A 17,918-nucleotide genomic window follows, 5' to 3' on the forward strand; every position below is an offset into this window, starting at 1 on the left:
TTATGTATAAGCTTTGTTTTAAAACCAAAGCTTATATGTACCTGCACCACATTTTATCTTTTTGTATGGAAAAAGCAATTCAGTATTTTTTTAATGCGTTGATCTTGGGTTATACTTTGCTTTAGATTCAACAACTGCTTAAATTTTCAATGTCAAAGGCCAATTAAAATCGTATAAATTCAGTGTTTAATACAGTACTGAAAAATAAAAGAAATAATCAACAGTTTCCAGCAAAGTGGGCATAAAATGCCCCAATTTGCTGGAAATTGCAAGCATGTGTTTTAGGGTTATAAAAACCTCTTTTTCAATAAAAAAGAAGTGTGGATCCAAAATTTTTGAAACTATCCTGCTTTGTGTAGGGGACAGACTGTACTTACATTATTAGTGTTAATGTGTAGAAGCATTTCATGTCCTAATTTTCAACATTTCCATTGTTCAAATTTGCAAAAAAAAAAAAAAAAAATCTGGTATTTAACTTTTTTTGAACTTTTAGAAGTTATTAATGCAGTTTCAAACATAAAACTCAATTTTTTAATACTCTTTTAAAAAAGAGCCTTTCTGACCCGATACGTCAATCAGATCTCCATGTACAATAAAAAATAATTCTTCTTTACATGCAACATATCAGACAGAGCTCGGTTATCACATCCCGAGACTACAGTTTCGTTCTAACTCCTCACTCAGGAATAGTGAATAACCAAGCTGGAGGCAGATGTCATCTCATTGAAGCTGAGAGTGCCAACAACAAACTTGTAGATCAAGTGAATTTATCTCACCAGTGAGTTTCCGCAACATGGTGCAAACACTTGTCGTTAGACACATGACATTGTTTTTTTTTTTTTTTTTTTGAGCAATCACTATTGCTTATTGTTTTCACTTGACTGTTTTTGGCGTCCTATCATTTTATTTTCCCACCGTCACCCTCCGCACCATCACTGTCGACCAGCTCCTCATGATGCTGGTCCTATAGCAAAAGCCGTCTCCAGGTTGCATCCATGTCCTATACACACGCGCATACATACACAACTACACACACACATGCACACATAAACACATACACACACTCATACAGACACATACACACACAAAAACATACACATACACACAACTACCCACACATTCATGCTTCTTGCACACAGACACAAACACATATGCCTACACACACATACACAAACCCCCTCCCCCACACACACTTTCATACACACAACTACCCACACATTCATGCTTCTTGCACACAGACACAAACACATATGCCTACACACACATACACAAACCCCCTCCCCCACGCACACTTTCCTACACACAACTACCCACACACTTATGCTAGCACACAGACACAAACACACATGCCTGCACACAAATACATATACCCCCTACACACAAACACTAGACCTCAAGATTCAGAAAATAGTGGCCAATGGCCACTAGACTCAAAAAACTTGGTGGGCACCAGTTTTACCGGGTTTTGAAAACAGCGCTCTAGTACAAGAATGGGGGGGGGGGGGGATCAATTTGTATTTTGTTAAACAAATATTATGAAAGTGAAAGGAATGCTAACAAGAAATATAAATTATATTAATCATGGAAATATAAGAGGTATTGGCAGTACTAATCCAGATAACAGGCTTTTAACTTGAATGACCTGTAACCATGAACTTGAAATGTTCATCTTGCGTGTCAAACCTGTGAATTTCACCCCTTTACTCTTCTTCCAAGAAAGTGCGCGAAACGACTGTCCTTTGGTTAATTTTCCTGGAAAGCCTATTCGTGAAACGCATTTCTCCCTCTTTTCCACTGCCTCCTCAGCTCTTGAAGACAATTCCTCTGTTTCTGAGTTGAAGAAAATGTTTTTGTTTGCTGCTTTAAAGATCATTGGGCTTCGAATCCGAAAATGACAGCATCACCTGAATTCGAGACGATTGTTGGTCTGGTCTCGTGTGTGTCATAGATCATAGTCAAAACGACCTTTGCTAACCAGAGTATCCATTGAAATCATATTGATTTTTCAGCCAGTATTTACAGCGTATTCTTTTGGAAACGTGTAGTCTGTTTAAAGTAGTACATTCTAAGTGAAAGTTGTTGCATAATGAAGCGAGCAAAACCGATAACAAGCTTTTTTAAACCCAAAGAAAAAAATTAAAATGACCAAATGGATTGCTCTAAAAAGAGAAAGTTAACATCGTCTGAAGAAAACGAAGTACAATCTGCAAAGCAGCATTAGTCCCATCGGACCCTTCTGAAGGTAATTTTATTTTAATTCAAAAGAAAAACTGCATAGCATTACATGAATAAAATGTTTAAAAACAAAATGAATCTAGATTATTTCTGTTAGCTTGGTTCGCATTAAAAAGTAGAAAATAAAAAAGACTTCTGTTTATAATACTCGAAAATTGCTGTTGCTCTCTCAAATAGATATTTTTGTAAATTCTAAAGCAGATAATAAAATTAAAAATAAAGACTTGTGAGGAGAACAGATGGTATGCATTTGAGCAAATAACTTTCTAGCAACTACATTTCTTCCCTAACTTTTTTTATTCAAATTTTCTTAACTGCTTTAGAATTAGCATAAATGTAAATACATAAAAAGCAACATATAAATGTAACGATATGAAAAGCATTTTAATTTTTTGCGGGTTATAATTCAAGATGTCTTTTTTTATTTTATTTCATACTTTTAGTGCAAACCAAGTTGGTAAAAATAGTCTTTATAGTCTGACCACCGATGATATTGAAAGTCAAACATCCAGTTTACAGGCGGAAATGGAAGTACCTATTAGCTTTCAGGGATGCCAGATTTTGCAGATGTGTGTTGGCCTATAAATTAAGCAGTCACACTGAAATGAACGGAACACGCTCATCAGATATGTGATTTCCCACTGATTTGGATAGACTGCTTTTGACAAGATGTTGCTAGAAAATTTCACTTTAAATTAAATGGAGGGAAAAGAAAAAAAAGAATTTTCCATAACATTAAAAAAAAAATCTTTGCTTTTGTTTTGTTTGACACAAGTATCGGAATTGGGGCACCCCATTCCAAAGTATGTAAGATTCCCCTCCCTCTTATTTTTTAATACTAAAAATTTTTATATATATATATATATATATATATATATATATAAGGAGTAACCCCCCCCCCCCCGAAAGTCGGGTCTAGCTACGCCACTGGGGTGAAGGTTGGGAACTCCTGAAGCAAATGATTCATTCCACCCATTTTAAAGTTTCATAAGAAAAAAATAACATTAAACCAAAAATAAAGTAGTGTACACAGTACCATGGTCCCACAGTGAAAAAAAAAAAGTATTTCCCATAAAAACAACAACAACAAATTCCTTTAAAATCTTTTTGTAAATCATAGCAAACGCCATGGTAGTAAAAATCAACATGCACTTTTCAGGTAACTAGTTTAATGAAAAGAATTAACTGTAAGAAAATTAGCACGAAGGGAATTGAAAAAATATTAGATAAACATATGATTTGAATTTTTTCAATAATTAGGATTTTTTTTTTTTTTTTTTTGGCATAAAAATAACTAACTACAAACCTTCTCCAGTAATAAACAATTTGGCATTTACCAAGAATATATTTCAAAAAAAAAAAAAATTCTTTTTGCATTATTTGAACTAAGGGTATGACCAAACATGGCGACTACGTTCCATACGCAGCATCTCCATGTTAGGATGACTATGAAGGGAAAACGATCAAAGGACTGGCTATTTGGCTTATATTTTAATCTGATGAAAAATTACAATAGTTATTTGAATAAATAGAAACTAGCCTCCATTGTATAAACGATTTTCAATGGAATGTATTCCTTATATCGATTGCGAGTATTAGCGTCCACATAACAGCAGAAATATAAGATATATTTTATAGAAATATAGTTTTTTTTCTTTCTATTTTTAATGATGTATAGGATTTTTAATGAAATGCAGGATTTATGGGACAACATAGAACATTGTTTATGGCAAAGGAATGATAAAACGGGGTGCATGGGAGGGGGGGGGGGCTTTCTGTAGTCCAAAACGAGTTGCCTTTTCAAGTTTTAAATTAAATAATTTGTCTTCCTATTTTGACGATTTTTTCAGAATAAAGGCTGTTTGAGTTACTTGGGAATCAAATAGGATCGTAAAGACCTTCGAGGGTTTATGTAAAAAAAACATACAATATGATTTTTTTTCACTTTTAAAGAGCCAAAATTTGCAAAATATTTTTATACTTTCAGTACAAGATTTAAAGCAAAACATAAAACTGTTTTAGAAAAAGATCAATAATTAATCCTTAGAAAACTACAATTAAGACAAAATAGTCAGTTTTTAGCACAAAAGTGTCTAAATCAATTAGAATAAAAAAAAAAAATTGCTCTGAAGATAAAATTTCGCATTTTTCCAGAAAATAATTACGAATTACCCGGGGAAAAAGGGCACATTTTGCGTTGTTATCAATAGTTTGCACTGCAATAAACATCCAATGCCATTTTCGGAAACTTAGGCTCTTAAAAAGTCTTGTGTATTGCCATCTTGGGAATGACCAAATCTGGCGGATACGACTAAAATTAAGAAATAATTTTTGAATTTGTAGCGGGAAAACAATTTAAAAATAATAAATCTTCATGAAACTACAATTCAGTTGAAAAGTTTTTAGCACATTTGCGTCCAAGGCAATGATGATATAAGTTTTAAGAACAAAATTTTTCATTTCTCAAGAAAATTACATATTTAAAATAAATTTAAAAAAAAAAACAAGTTGCAGCACATTTTGCGTTGTTTTCATTAGTTTGCATTTAGAGAAAACACCCAATTCTGCTTTGTTTTTGGAAACTTAGGCATTTAAGCATCGTGTCTACGTCCATCTTATAAATGACCAAAAATGGCGACTACGTTTCATTTGTAGCCGAAAAGACTTATCGGTTAAAAAACAACTTTCCCAATTGACCCTACCATCCGCAGGCTTGTGCTTTAGCTGCAGGACAATGTTCTTCTCCCGTTAAATTTGTGCATAATTCCTGTTCACCCTATTAATTTTTTTCTTTGTAACTAATGAAGGGCAAAAGTGGCATCCGCAGTCCTTTTTTATTTTATTGCCAGAGTCATTTTGCCTCAAAACTTTTATATATTTTTTTTTTCAGGAAACATCGATGAAAACGAAGATTAGAACTCAAGGTGCAAAAATCCCTGGGAAAAAATTGGAAAAAAATTTTGGGGGGCAAAATTTGAAATTTCCCTGTCGTTTTCCATGACAAAGAGCGTACGAACCCCGTTTATGGTGATGTAAAAAAATAAAGTTTGAATTTAATATACCATTTGAGCAACTAAACTAAAAACGTGAATAGGTAATTGCTTTGAAGAAATAATCAAAATTAATCTGAAACATAATCTAAAATACAATGATTTCTTCTTGAAATCATGATTATAATACGCTAATTACTTGAAAAACAGAGTCAAGACAAAGGAGCTAACGCTCTAATCGTGTGCAAATGACTTCCTAATTCACTGTATTCTTGCTTTTTTTACATTGCCTAAATCGCGTAAGAGGAGCATTCAAGCAACGTAAAATAACCAACATACAGGCAGGCAGAGAGAAAGTACATGCAAGCTTTGTAAAATAAACAACATTCAGTCGGAGTACGGTCTCTATCGGTGAATCCTTATTGAACTGATGCATCTGCGGAGTGAATTCTTTTCTTGGGATCTAAAATAAAAATAACCCCCAAAAAAAGTTGGCGACTGTAGAAATTTTTTGGGGTTGCCAATTTTGAAAACTGAGTCGCCACGTGGCGAGTGGCGACCGTAAATCTTCACCTTTAACAAACACACATACCCCCTACACACAAACACACATACCCCTACACACAAACACACATACCCCCACACACAAACACACATACCCCCACACACAAACACACATGCCTACATACACACTCGTGATTGCGAAAAACATAATTTGAATTCAAGATGTCAAAATTCAAATTAATTTTTCTTTCTTTTTTTTCTCTTAAATTCAGAAATGAGTTTATAATTCTGGTTTTTAGCCTACTTTACCAGTAAAAGTCAGAAAAAGAAGAAAAAAGCATGAAAGAAGGCTTAATGCATCTTAAAAATATCGCAAAAAACAAAAAAAAAGTCAAAAATAAATAAAATAATTAAATAAATATTGAAAAATTAAAAATTGGAAAGTAGGGTATTGAGATGGGAAAAAATGTCTGTCGGTCTGTCTGTCCCCCCCCCCCCCTAATAACTTTTGAATGAATAGTCCGATTCGAACAAACTTTTTTTGTTCGAAAGATCTCGGCGAGTACACCTCATTCCTATATTCACTTTTTGATTTGAACTATTTTTTGTTCAATTTCGAACAATTCAAAAAAACTTAACATTAGCGCCTACGGGGAAATTCAAGGCAATTCCGAACTGTGAAGCGAATTTGCTTCAAGGGAACTTTGTAGAAAAAAAACTTTTGATGAAAAACTTGTATATAAAATATCTTTTTGATTTGAACAATTCTCCGTTCAATTTTGAACAGTTCAAATCCCTTAACATTAGCACCTACGGGGAAACTGAAAGTCAATGTAGATTCCGTACTTGAAGGCGGATTTACTTCAAACAAATTTTGTTGGAAACATCTCTTGATGCCAAACTCCAGACTCCGACAATTTAGGGGCACCTGACTCCGACTCGACTCTTGTGCCCGATAATTAATCGGACTCCGACTCCCCGACTTCGACTCGAACTTCGTAGCTTTGGCAAAAATTTATACACAGAGGACAGATGACTGACTCCGATTTTTGGATATTCGACTCCGACTCCTTTATCCCAAAATGAGATTGACTCCGACTCCGCAGCTATGGTTTTGACTGTGAAATAATTATTGTTGATCTGACTTGTTTTTATATTACGCTAAAGTTTTAATTTAGGTATTCAGTTTTCGGCGAATAAACTCGAAGTCATTTATGTTTCTACATAAAGATATGTGCAGACGATTTTTTTTTTTTTGACAATGAAAATTATTTCTTTAAGTTGACATTTTATTGTTTTTATTTATTTTGGTAAGTGCATTAATTCATTTAAAAAATTGTTTTTGGCAACAGGGGAAAAAGAAATGTTTTTTTTTCTTTGATATGATGTATTTATTTTAATGAGCTTATTAATTTTAATTATTATTTTTTCGTTTTGAATGCTGTTAAAGATTTTTTTTAATGGAAAAAAGTGTATTAGCTGCTTTGTTTAAAAGTTGCTATTTTTTTTTTTACGCATTTAATTTTTTTAGATGAGTGAGGAATATTTTATTCCTAGAAAGCAGCTTAAAGTATTTTAAAAATTTATTTGAAAAAAATTGCGATTTTAGCTATTTTTGAGAATATTGATCAGGTACTAGAAAGTAGCATGGATATACAGGAAAGTAGGCTCGTCTAGTTCTAGACAGAACTTCTTGTTGAAATTTATAGTCTTGACTTCCAACATTTAGGGAATTACCTGAAATGGATAAAAATATTTCTTTCAAAACATATTTGATATAATTGACAATTGTGCTATTTTTAATTTTGCATCACTTTTCTCTTTCATTAGGGCATGTGAAACTCACAGATTTTGGCTTGTGTAAAGAATCAATTAGAGATGGTTCAATTACTCACACATTTTGCGGAACCATTGAATACATGTAAGTTATTTTGTAGCTTTTATTAATTTATATTTGAAGTGTGTGTAGTTTCTCTTAACATTTCCAAATGCTTAACTCATTACATAATTTTCATTGCTATTGTAATATAATTTAAGGCATTTTAACATCTATGCATAGACACATTAAAAAATAAAATATTTAGACAATGATATGCATATTAGTACAAATAAGATGCATCAAATAAAGAAAATAAATCATAAAAGACGTTTTCTCTGTCTAATGTATGGGTGAAACCTGGAAATACTTGGAAGGTGGATTTAAAACTGAAATCGTAAAGGAGAAAGTAGGGGAATGTAAGGCAAAGTGAAATAGTCAGATAACTAACTTTTTTCTAAAATGAACAAATTAGAAATTTGTTCTGCAAATCACAGTATGTGAAAAAAAATAATGGTTTATATTAAAACTTGACCTGGAAAACAAAATGGAAAATTTTCAATCTTTTTTTTTCCCCCATGGGGCAAAGTGAAAAAGAAAATATTTTTGATCAAATAAATGAGTGAATAAATTAAAGATAATGGAACAATAAATAAATTAATTAATGTATGAGAAAAAAATAAATGCGTGAATTAAATAGTGAATGAATAAAAAAATAAATGAATAAGCAAGTAAATTACTAAATGAAGGAATGTAAAGGAATTAATAAATGAATATGTAAGCGGTTTAATATATGATTGAATAAAGAAACAAAATGAGGTATTTCACATTTCCCCGCATGCTCTTCACTTATTGTACAAAACATTAAAAATTTAAAAAAAAAGCTTAATATTAAGTAAACAAATAACTTACCGATCATTAGTAAGTCTAAATTAAGATATAAAATGTTAGTAGCCAGAACTTTATTATTTTATAACAACAAAAATAATTTTTAACTTACAACAAAATATTAAAGTACTGGTATCAAATTTTAAAACTTGCTTGTATTATCATATGCTTTGATATTCAGAGGTAATTTTTTCCTGACTACAATAGCCTACATGTGTTACTATGTAGTTAAAACATTACAAGATAAGTGACACTAAAATCAGAGTAAATATTGAATTTCTCTTTGCCCCGCATTCCCCTACATGAAAACTTTTTTAGAATAGAATATTTTTGCAGAAGCCCAATGAAAAAAGTGCCACAAAAAAAAGTTGGTTGTCTCCTCAAAGTTTATATATTTTCACTAAGAATGATTGCTTAATTTCTTTTTTTCATTTTTTTAAGGGCTCCAGAAATTTTAACTCAAAGTGGTCATGGTCGAGCTGTTGATTGGTGGAGCCTTGGAGCTTTGATGTATGACATGTTAACTGGCTCTGTAAGTTGATTTGTATTTTCAAGTATTGCTTTTTGGTATCTAATTTACAATAGTTTACTTTTATCTGTAAAATAAAATTCTTAGGCTACAAAAACATATATATACACTCTGACTCAAAAAATATGTATACAAAACCCAGAAGAAATTGAGCTGCAACCTAGAAACCCAGCAGGAATGTAGTCTGGTAAGAGATATGCAAATGATTTAAATTTTGTGGCGAGTGAAGCAAGAGTCAGGGTGCTATGTGCAGACAAGATGCCCAGGTAGGTGAGATAGAAAGCAAAATTGCTAGTACCATAGGGTTATTCAAACAAAATTGTCAACTCTATTGGTACCTTTGAGAGATAACCGTTGGCAATGCAAGCAGTTGAACTTTGAGAAGGGACTTGCAATAGATCCCAGAGAAGCAGGTTGGTTGTACCGGCATATTGGCCACCACTTGGGTAGGAGTGAAATGGTTTATTTAATGTTTAAAAAGGGAACTTTATTTAATATTTCAAAAAGTACAAAGTATATATATATGTATCAAAAGTTATAATTTTGCTCTGTTAACAGTATGAAACACAATCTTTTGACAGTATGTTTTAGCAATTTTGCACAAAAACAAGACAGATCAATAATCCCTGTGACATAAGACACATAATTCTAAAATAGGAAGCATAGAGCACATATGTTCTGCACAGGATCAGTAATTTCCTAATTTCAAAAGATGTAATTAGTTATAAGAGAAGTAACTTTTTATTATCCCTCTAACTTTGCATCTTCATTCAATAAATTAAGCGTACTCTATTTTGAAGTCAAATCTTTTCAATGCAAATTTGGTTCCATTTTGTGTAACATCTTGTGAAATGTTCAAAAACTAACATTGCATAAAGTTTTTCTCGTTCAAATTTATTGGTCGTAATTTGAATAAGCAAAAAATGTGTAGAAATTTTCCTGATTGGATATGTACATTAATTTTTGATTTATTTTTTATTTTAGAATTTCATGATGCTTTTCAGAAGTTTTTGCTGTTCATGTTCTTTTAACCCTTTATTTACTTTAGTATACTGAAAGTGAAATGCCTGTTTCATGTGTTTCATTCTCATTTCTTAACCACCTTGTGGTCCTTGATGAGATATCTCTTCAGTTTAATATATAAATTTAGGACTGCCCAACCACAGGGCATTTAAGAAGCTTATTAAGAGATACAAGTATAAAAATAAATCTTTTTCAGTATTACAATATTTGAAGCTTATTAAACAAAATGGGACTTTAAAGTTCTGTTGGTACATACTGCACAACATTTTGAAAGACTGAATTTTGAGCAGGAAAGGAAATTAAAAAGTATAAATGCAAAATATACAAAAGTTGTATTAATTTTATCCTTGATGTAGGATTGGAAATTTTTTTGCCGCTGTTTATGTTATTAGATGAAAGATTTTTCAATAGGTATAATACACATTCAGTAATAAGTCCTTTCTATTTTGCTTGGCCTGAAACAAAGAAATTGTTTTTATTTATGAATGAAATTATTATTGAATATTTGACAAATTTCTGAAACAATGCAATAAAAAAAAAATTTTTTTTTAATGAGTCTGTAGGTATAAACTATATTTTATGTGTACATATATATGTACATAGTTGCATGTAAAATTCAACATGTTGCAAGGTAAATTATACAATGCCAAAAAAAAAAAAAATCTTAATTACTTAATATGCATGCTGTGCATGCCCAACAATACTTTTAGGTATCCCTTCCAATTATGTGTTATACAAACACTTATATTTTTAAATCATATGCCTCATAGCAGTTTCTAGAACAGTTTTTATCATATAAGCTAAGAAAAAAAAAATACATATGTGGGACGGACTCTTAGTATTGAGGATACAGGGGTTGAATTAAGAACACAAAAGCCTGGCTTGAGTAAAGCTATAATTTATTTTCTCAAACAAAATCTACAGCTTGGAACACATACAGGCATTTAAGGAAACTAAATACATTCTTTGAAGTTCTTGCAATTAAACATATCTGCAACCTTGGTCCAGATTCCATGTGATGTACGTTGCAGATTGTGTGACGTATGTTGCAGTAAGTGAAAAAGTCTGCAGACTATTTCTTTGTTGCGACAAAAGAAAAAAAAAAAAAACTAAAGGTTTTAAGGAAAAAAAAGTTCTGAAACTTCAGGGAACAAATATTCCTACCATATTTTTTGGGTATCAACGGGTCCATGGTACAAATTCAATGGTAGCATGTCCCTTTGGTTCTTAAGATCAGCATTTTATTTTTATGCATTTCTCAGTGCTGATTTATATTTTACAATGAATCTTTCGTCCCTCAATTTACCTTGCAGACTATTTTCGAGGGTTTTAACATGCATCGTAGACTGCGGAAAAACATTCTGCTGGTGGGTCTGCAACTCATTTTAATCAGCTTCAAATATAATGGTGTTTTGAATTAAAGTTCAATTGGTAGATAAAGGGTTAAAATTTTATTTATTTTTGTGCTAAGAATTTTTAATGTACTAACTAACATAAACAACTTTTCACTCTTTTTTATAGGCATTATTTCTTTCCTCTCTTAATCTGTAATCATGTATTGTGTGAAATCCTACATTGCATCTGAAGGCCATCTCACTTCTAACTTTCTTACTGCAGTTAGATGCATCAGAATCCCAAGCCGCCTTAAGTGGAATAGTGATAGAAAATTCAATCATTTGAATTCTCTTTCATCTATTATATTTTCCTCTTCCTATAGCTGCTATCTTTTATTAAAAACCTTTTTTTTTCTAATAAAGCTTGCTTTTCCCCCATTTAAAGTAATTTTGAACGTGAATTTCATAAGCATGTCTGGGTTATTCAACTTACTTAATGAAAATAGTATTTCCATGAGATTTCATTTGATCATACTATTGTTTTTTTCTGTGTGTTAAGAAATTTTGTTACATAAGGGACATTCTTGGCACTTTGTTTTCCATCATTAGTTTGACTTTCAGTCATTGAAAGCAATATGCCTGCCTGTTATGTGGATTTTCCGTCACAAGAAGTAATCTTTAATCAACCTAAGAATTGTTGACTTTGTGTTCATGACACATTCCTTATAGCATAAACTAAGTATTTGAATTTGTTACAACTAAAATTACAGAAGTTTTTATTTTCCAGTAGTTTCTGTCCAAAAAAAAAAAAATTTTTTTTTTACTAACAATTTTCTGAGTTTATTAATGTTTTGGTGGAAAAGTAATGTTTGGTTCAGGGTTTAAGCTGGGTTCAAAAGTTCTTTAGCATAAAAGCTAAAATTGAAGGAAAAATGTTAGCAAAATGCTAAAATGTTACACATTCTCATATATTTATATATGCCTCAGTGTGTTTCATCTCCAGTTGAAAATAAAATTCATATTTCATTTGTGACATCTTTGAAGAAATAAGTACAACAGCAATTTTTTTTAAACATAAAATAAAAAAAGAAAACATGATTGATGTTTAGAACGTTGCAGTCCCCTCCTCCTAATAAAGCAGTTATTGGGGGGGGGGGACATAATGCTGGATAAGACTAATAGTTATTGAATTTAATTGTAGTTGAAACATCTTAGCTAAGATTTAAAAAAGATTAAGTTGATTATCGCCATGCACGCTTCCTCTCTAGGATCATACATTTCTTCTTTATTTAAAAACCTAATTTATTTTTTATTTGAGCAAAAAAGCGAAAATGCATTGCTTTATTTTCGCAATTCAGATAGTGTTTTCTCATTACGCGAAAAATGCGACCGTAGCGGAAACCCTGGTTTGGTTTTATTATAATTTTGTGCTAAGAAAGAAATTTAACTTTGCATGGTATAAGAATTTTAAATATAATTCATAATAATAGTACAACTGGATAATCTTATCACATGTAAATTAATTTATTTTGTGAATCATTATTTGTACTTATTTATTTATATATTTTATAGCCTCCATTTCAAGCAGAAAACAGAAAGAAAACTATTGAAAAAGTAAGTTATATTGGTTTCTTTCGCTCTTTTCTTCATATTTTTTTATTTTTGAATAATTACTAGCAGTACTCTGTAGTACAGGTACAAAGTACAAAAATTTAGAAATAGAAAATCTATGCTGAAACTTTAAGCGAAGTGTTAAATGAGAGAAATGTTTGAGGAACTCATTTTGAGGTTTGGCAGGACTCACTAAAAGAACAATTGGTTTGAAACAAAATTACATTTGCATTTTTACAATAAAATACCAAATATGTCATGGACAGCGGCTTCACCTCCCAGCATTATTGCTGAGAGTGCAGGGACTTAGTTGAAGAGATCCCATGGAGGAAGATGGCTGAAACTGAACAGGTGGAATCTGAATTTCGCAGTTGTACGTAGAATGTAGATTGATTTTTGTTGTATATATACATAATTTTACTCAAAAACAAAATGGACGTTAAGTTTTGTTAGTAAGGGGTTATTATGATCCCTCAAATAGAGTAAAGGAGACAAAGATGTAGATATAGTAGAATAAGGAGGAAGTAGCTACAGAGAAAAATTGATATATTCCGTACTAATAGATGATTTGCAAGCCTTGAATATTATAGAACTTAGTGTTTTGGTTTCTTTCGGTGAAGTGAAAGCTCAAAAGCACTAATAGCCCTGTAATAATGGAGTCTGCTTTTTACCTAATCTTGTATAATGCACTTGTCGTATTATATACGTATGAGTGATTCGTCAAAAACCTGAACGTTTTCCAAGCACTTTTTTTTTAAATTAAAATGCTGAAAAAAATTATACTTACTCATTGTAAGGAACTTATGAAGAGAAAAATAGAGGGAACTCACTTTAACTATGTTACACCCTCAAAAGAGGGGGTCAAATTTTCATACAGGAGGAGACTGACAAGCAGTACCTGGAGAGTTACAAAATGAATTTCTTCATGGGTTATCTAAAATGTAACTATAGTAATAAAGAAAAAACTGAAGCCTAAATCAAAATATATAGTCATTAAATGACAAAACAAAATTTATGTAAAACCTCCCTTAATGGACCCCCAATTTCTTCGAATACAAGTCCCACTCCCACATGGGTTTTCCATATTATTCACTCTGAATAGCTTACACTTCGAATAACAGACATTCATTTCAACGGAAAAAAATCAATTGCTACATCAAAACTTTCTTTAAGTTAGCCATTCACAGTATGATAAAATTTACAGAAAGAAAAGTTACCGTCTCATTACCTGCCAATTGTTTTATTACTCACGAAGTACAAACATAAAATAAAAAGGGAATCAGCAATATTAGTAACATATATTTTACTTTTAATTTAAAGCAACTACAAAATTTACAGCAATATCACTTACCTATTCGAGCAACATTTAGAGAAATGTCTAACCAATAAATCTCTTTTGAAACACTTTTTCTGAACAACAACAAAAAAAAGTTAAATAAATGGAATTATTCCACTGATACATTTTTTATTGTTTTCCAAATTTGACTTTCTTTTTTTCAATCAATCTTATTTTCCAACTAATATATTGGAAATAAATCCTTCTATTCTACGGGATGTTATTACTAGTGCTTGAGAAAAAATGCTAGGAGAGTGATTTTTTTGCACCAGGAGTATGACATTTTTTTTAAGGATAGGAGTATGACTTATTTTTACGAGAGGAGTATGACATTTTCCATACAGTTTGCGTGTTACGTAGGCCCAGGATTATATTTAAGGTAAATAATGTTATTTTTCTATTCTAACCTCTAAATTCAACCACACACTATGACTAGAATTAAAATTTTTCGTTCATTTAAAACAGAAATATTGTCTAGGACAAGGACAGTGAAAATGTTACTAACCCTATTGAACTTCAAAATGTTAATGACAACAGCAAACAAATCATATTGACAAAATACTCAAGAAACATAACAAAATGGTGATAATAAACAGTTTTATAGTACAGCAGATTAAAAATTCCTTTTTTTTTTAACTTATTGATATGTTTTTTTTTTTACTATTTTTTTACTCATTCCTAGGACAGGAGAATGACATGAAAACCTGGGGACAAAGTTTAAAAAGATGTACCTTGATGATTTAAATAATTAAATTTATTTAAAGAATGTTATTTTACACCTTTATGTATGCTTAATTTTGTATTGCAAATTGAATTTATGGAATGTCGATATAAAATTTTAAAATAATTTAAGTCCATTTGAAACACGGATGGAGACACGCCAAAAGTGTGACTTTCTTTATATTTAAAAATTTTTGCAAAAAATACTAAATGAGTTATTGTTTTAATAAGAGTAGAATAACATAAGATAAGTTATTTCTAAGTATTTAAAAAATTAAAACACTTTCTGATTTAAACAATTTTTGTTTTAGGCTACTGGGACATAATATTGTTAGGATTTTGGAGAATCACCCATATGTCTTCTATTTTACTCTATATTCTTGAAAATATACTTTGAATGTGAAGCTTATTAAACTAAGTCACATGTGACCTACTCCTCGATGACTGAGCTTTTCAGGCATTTTTAGAGAAACTTTCGATACAGTATGTTGTATTTCATCGTAGTTTCTCTTGAGGTTCGTCCATAAATGATGTCACACTTTGAAAGGAGGCGTGATGTGTGATATTGAGGCAGTTATGGGGCAAGAAGGGGGCAATTAAGCGTAACATCACATTTTGGTTGAAATGAAAATATTTTTTATAACAATATTGATTTTTGTTTAATATAGTATGACCTGTGACAACAGAGGGGAGAGAGTTAGGTGAAGTGGGATACTTTGTGAAAAAGGTGGGAGATGAATCAAATATGTCACAAAAAGTGACATTTATGGACGGCTCCTTGTTGTAGAAATTGCTTTCAGTGATTTTCATATTGTTGCCTATTATTCATATGTTTAATTTAAATGAAATCTGCATATGAGGCAGTAAGAAGCAAAGGGATGCAAGTGGACATTTTCAAGTTCTGAGTAAAACGCGTTTAAAGATCAGATCCTAGGTAGGCTTTCATTGATTTTTTTTCCTAAATCATACTATACAGCAGCACCTACCGGAGCTACTAGTACCATTTCTTGCCACAAGACGGAGGGGCTCACCTACCATTTGTACTGGTTATTTCCAAATTTTTAATTTCCGCACTTGCATCCCTTTGCTTCTCACTATTTCTTATGATAATTATAATACGAATTTGTGATAGTATTTTGAAAAATGTTTTTTGCCTCTTAAATAGTACTTGGAAAATTGCTTGAATTCTTTCCTCCCTGTAGGATATTAATATAGTGATATATTATATAAAATTCCTTAAGACCCTTTCTTTGTTAGGAAAATGAGCTCTAACTTTTTTTTTTTGAACTAAATTCTTTAAAAAATAATTTATAGCTAAATCAATTTACAATTACAAAACTGTTTGGTCTTGTAACTATTTTTATTCCTTTTCAGATACTGAAGCACAAAGTTGTTTTTCCTCATTATGTCACTCCTGATTCAAGAGATTTAATTCGGAAGGTATAAATGCATTTCTTAGATATTTTCTATTTACTTAATTGAGCTTAATAGATTTTTTTTTTTTTTTTTAAATAACTGCAAAGCATGTCAGTGACGATTTAAATAGCATGACCACAAGTGCATCAAAATGCATGAATGTTGCAAATATGAATTTTATTGTTACCAAAGCTTTCATTTCAATGTTTGATAATTTGATAAATTCATGGAAAACCTCACAGCAAAGCAACATCAAGTAATTTGTGTTTACTCTCATTTGATAGTTATGTAAAGCCGCAAAGCTAAAAATGTTAAGTCGGATATATGTGATAGAACAAACAGGTTGGCTGCAAACATTAAATAAAGTAGTGATTTAAGATGGAGCAAAGTGTGAATGAATTGAGATGAAATTTATTTTCTTTCCAATACATAAAGCTTCCACACGTTGCAGCATATGCAGCTTGTCCGGAGTAATTTTGCATCATAAATGATGTTTTTCTCAAACTCACATCAGGTTTATGTATCCAGTTGAACAGTTGCAGTCAACAAAGGGTCTCTTGTAAAATACTGCAAACGGTGCTAAGGTTTAATATATTCATTTCTGTACATTTATTCTGTAAGACTTTGAGCCGTCCCGGTTAACTTTCAACCAGGGGTCTGTCCAGAATTTTTCACAGGGTCCGTTTTTTATGAAAAAAATCAAATAATTTTGTGAAAAGTGAATTAATTTTGCAAAAAATCAAATAATTTCGCCAAAAAAAAAAAATTTTTTTTTGTTAAAACAAACTTATAATTTGGAGAGGGCACAAACTGTATCATTTAAACTTAAAGTTGAGTGTTTTTCTCTTCTATGTTGAGAATATCATTCTGGGATGTTTTTTTTTATTATTTGGCCGGGGGGGGGGGGCATCGCTGTCTCAGGTAGCAATATTTATCTACAATTCTACATTATCTTAAATTATACTAGAAATATTTCTGTACAGCATTTAAAATAATTGTATCAAAAAAAAAAAAAAACAGACGGGGGGGGGGGGGGGCAGCATTTAACATTTTGACCCAAGACACTCTTAAAAAGCACAGAATTTCGATTAAAGCTTATAAATTATATGATTTTAACAAAAATAAAAAGAGATTTTATTTGTTTATCTCTTAACAAAGCGTACTAAACATCAAAAATTCAAAAAACCGGATTCCCATAGCAGATCCAAAGAGATCCCTATTCTCAAAGTGAAGGCATCAAAAGTATAAAAACGGCTTGTAAAAGAAATATTTTTGATAAAATTATTTTAAAATTGTATTTTGGAGTCCTATGATAAACATATCATTAATATCTGTGGACACAGTTGAAGTAAAAAAAAAAAAAAAAAAAAAAAAAAATTATAGATTCAGCATTTTAATTTTTGACTCATAAAAGAAAATGGAATTTTGCTTTAAAAACTTAAAATGAGTATTCTAACAAAATAGACTTTTCATTTATTTGCATCCTAATAATAAATCCTTAATTCAAGGTTTGTCC

The 17,918-nt window shown here is 31.1% G+C and overlaps 1 protein-coding gene across 1 annotated transcript in view; it reads left to right on the top strand.

Moving 5' to 3' along the window:
- Nucleotides 1-17,918, top strand: part of LOC129220962 (ribosomal protein S6 kinase beta-2-like) — a 91,108-nt gene that overhangs the window by 14,997 nt on the left and 58,193 nt on the right. Inside the window, exons 8-11 of the mRNA XM_054855397.1 lie at nt 7,560-7,650; nt 8,875-8,965; nt 12,892-12,933; nt 16,361-16,426. Coding sequence (XP_054711372.1) covers nt 7,560-7,650; nt 8,875-8,965; nt 12,892-12,933; nt 16,361-16,426 — 290 coding nt within the window. The remainder of the gene's footprint in view (nt 1-7,559; nt 7,651-8,874; nt 8,966-12,891; nt 12,934-16,360; nt 16,427-17,918) is intronic.

The sequence above is a fragment of the Uloborus diversus genome, chromosome 4, assembly GCF_026930045.1.
Source record: "Uloborus diversus isolate 005 chromosome 4, Udiv.v.3.1, whole genome shotgun sequence".
In the NCBI taxonomy this organism is placed as follows: domain Eukaryota; kingdom Metazoa; phylum Arthropoda; class Arachnida; order Araneae; family Uloboridae; genus Uloborus; species Uloborus diversus.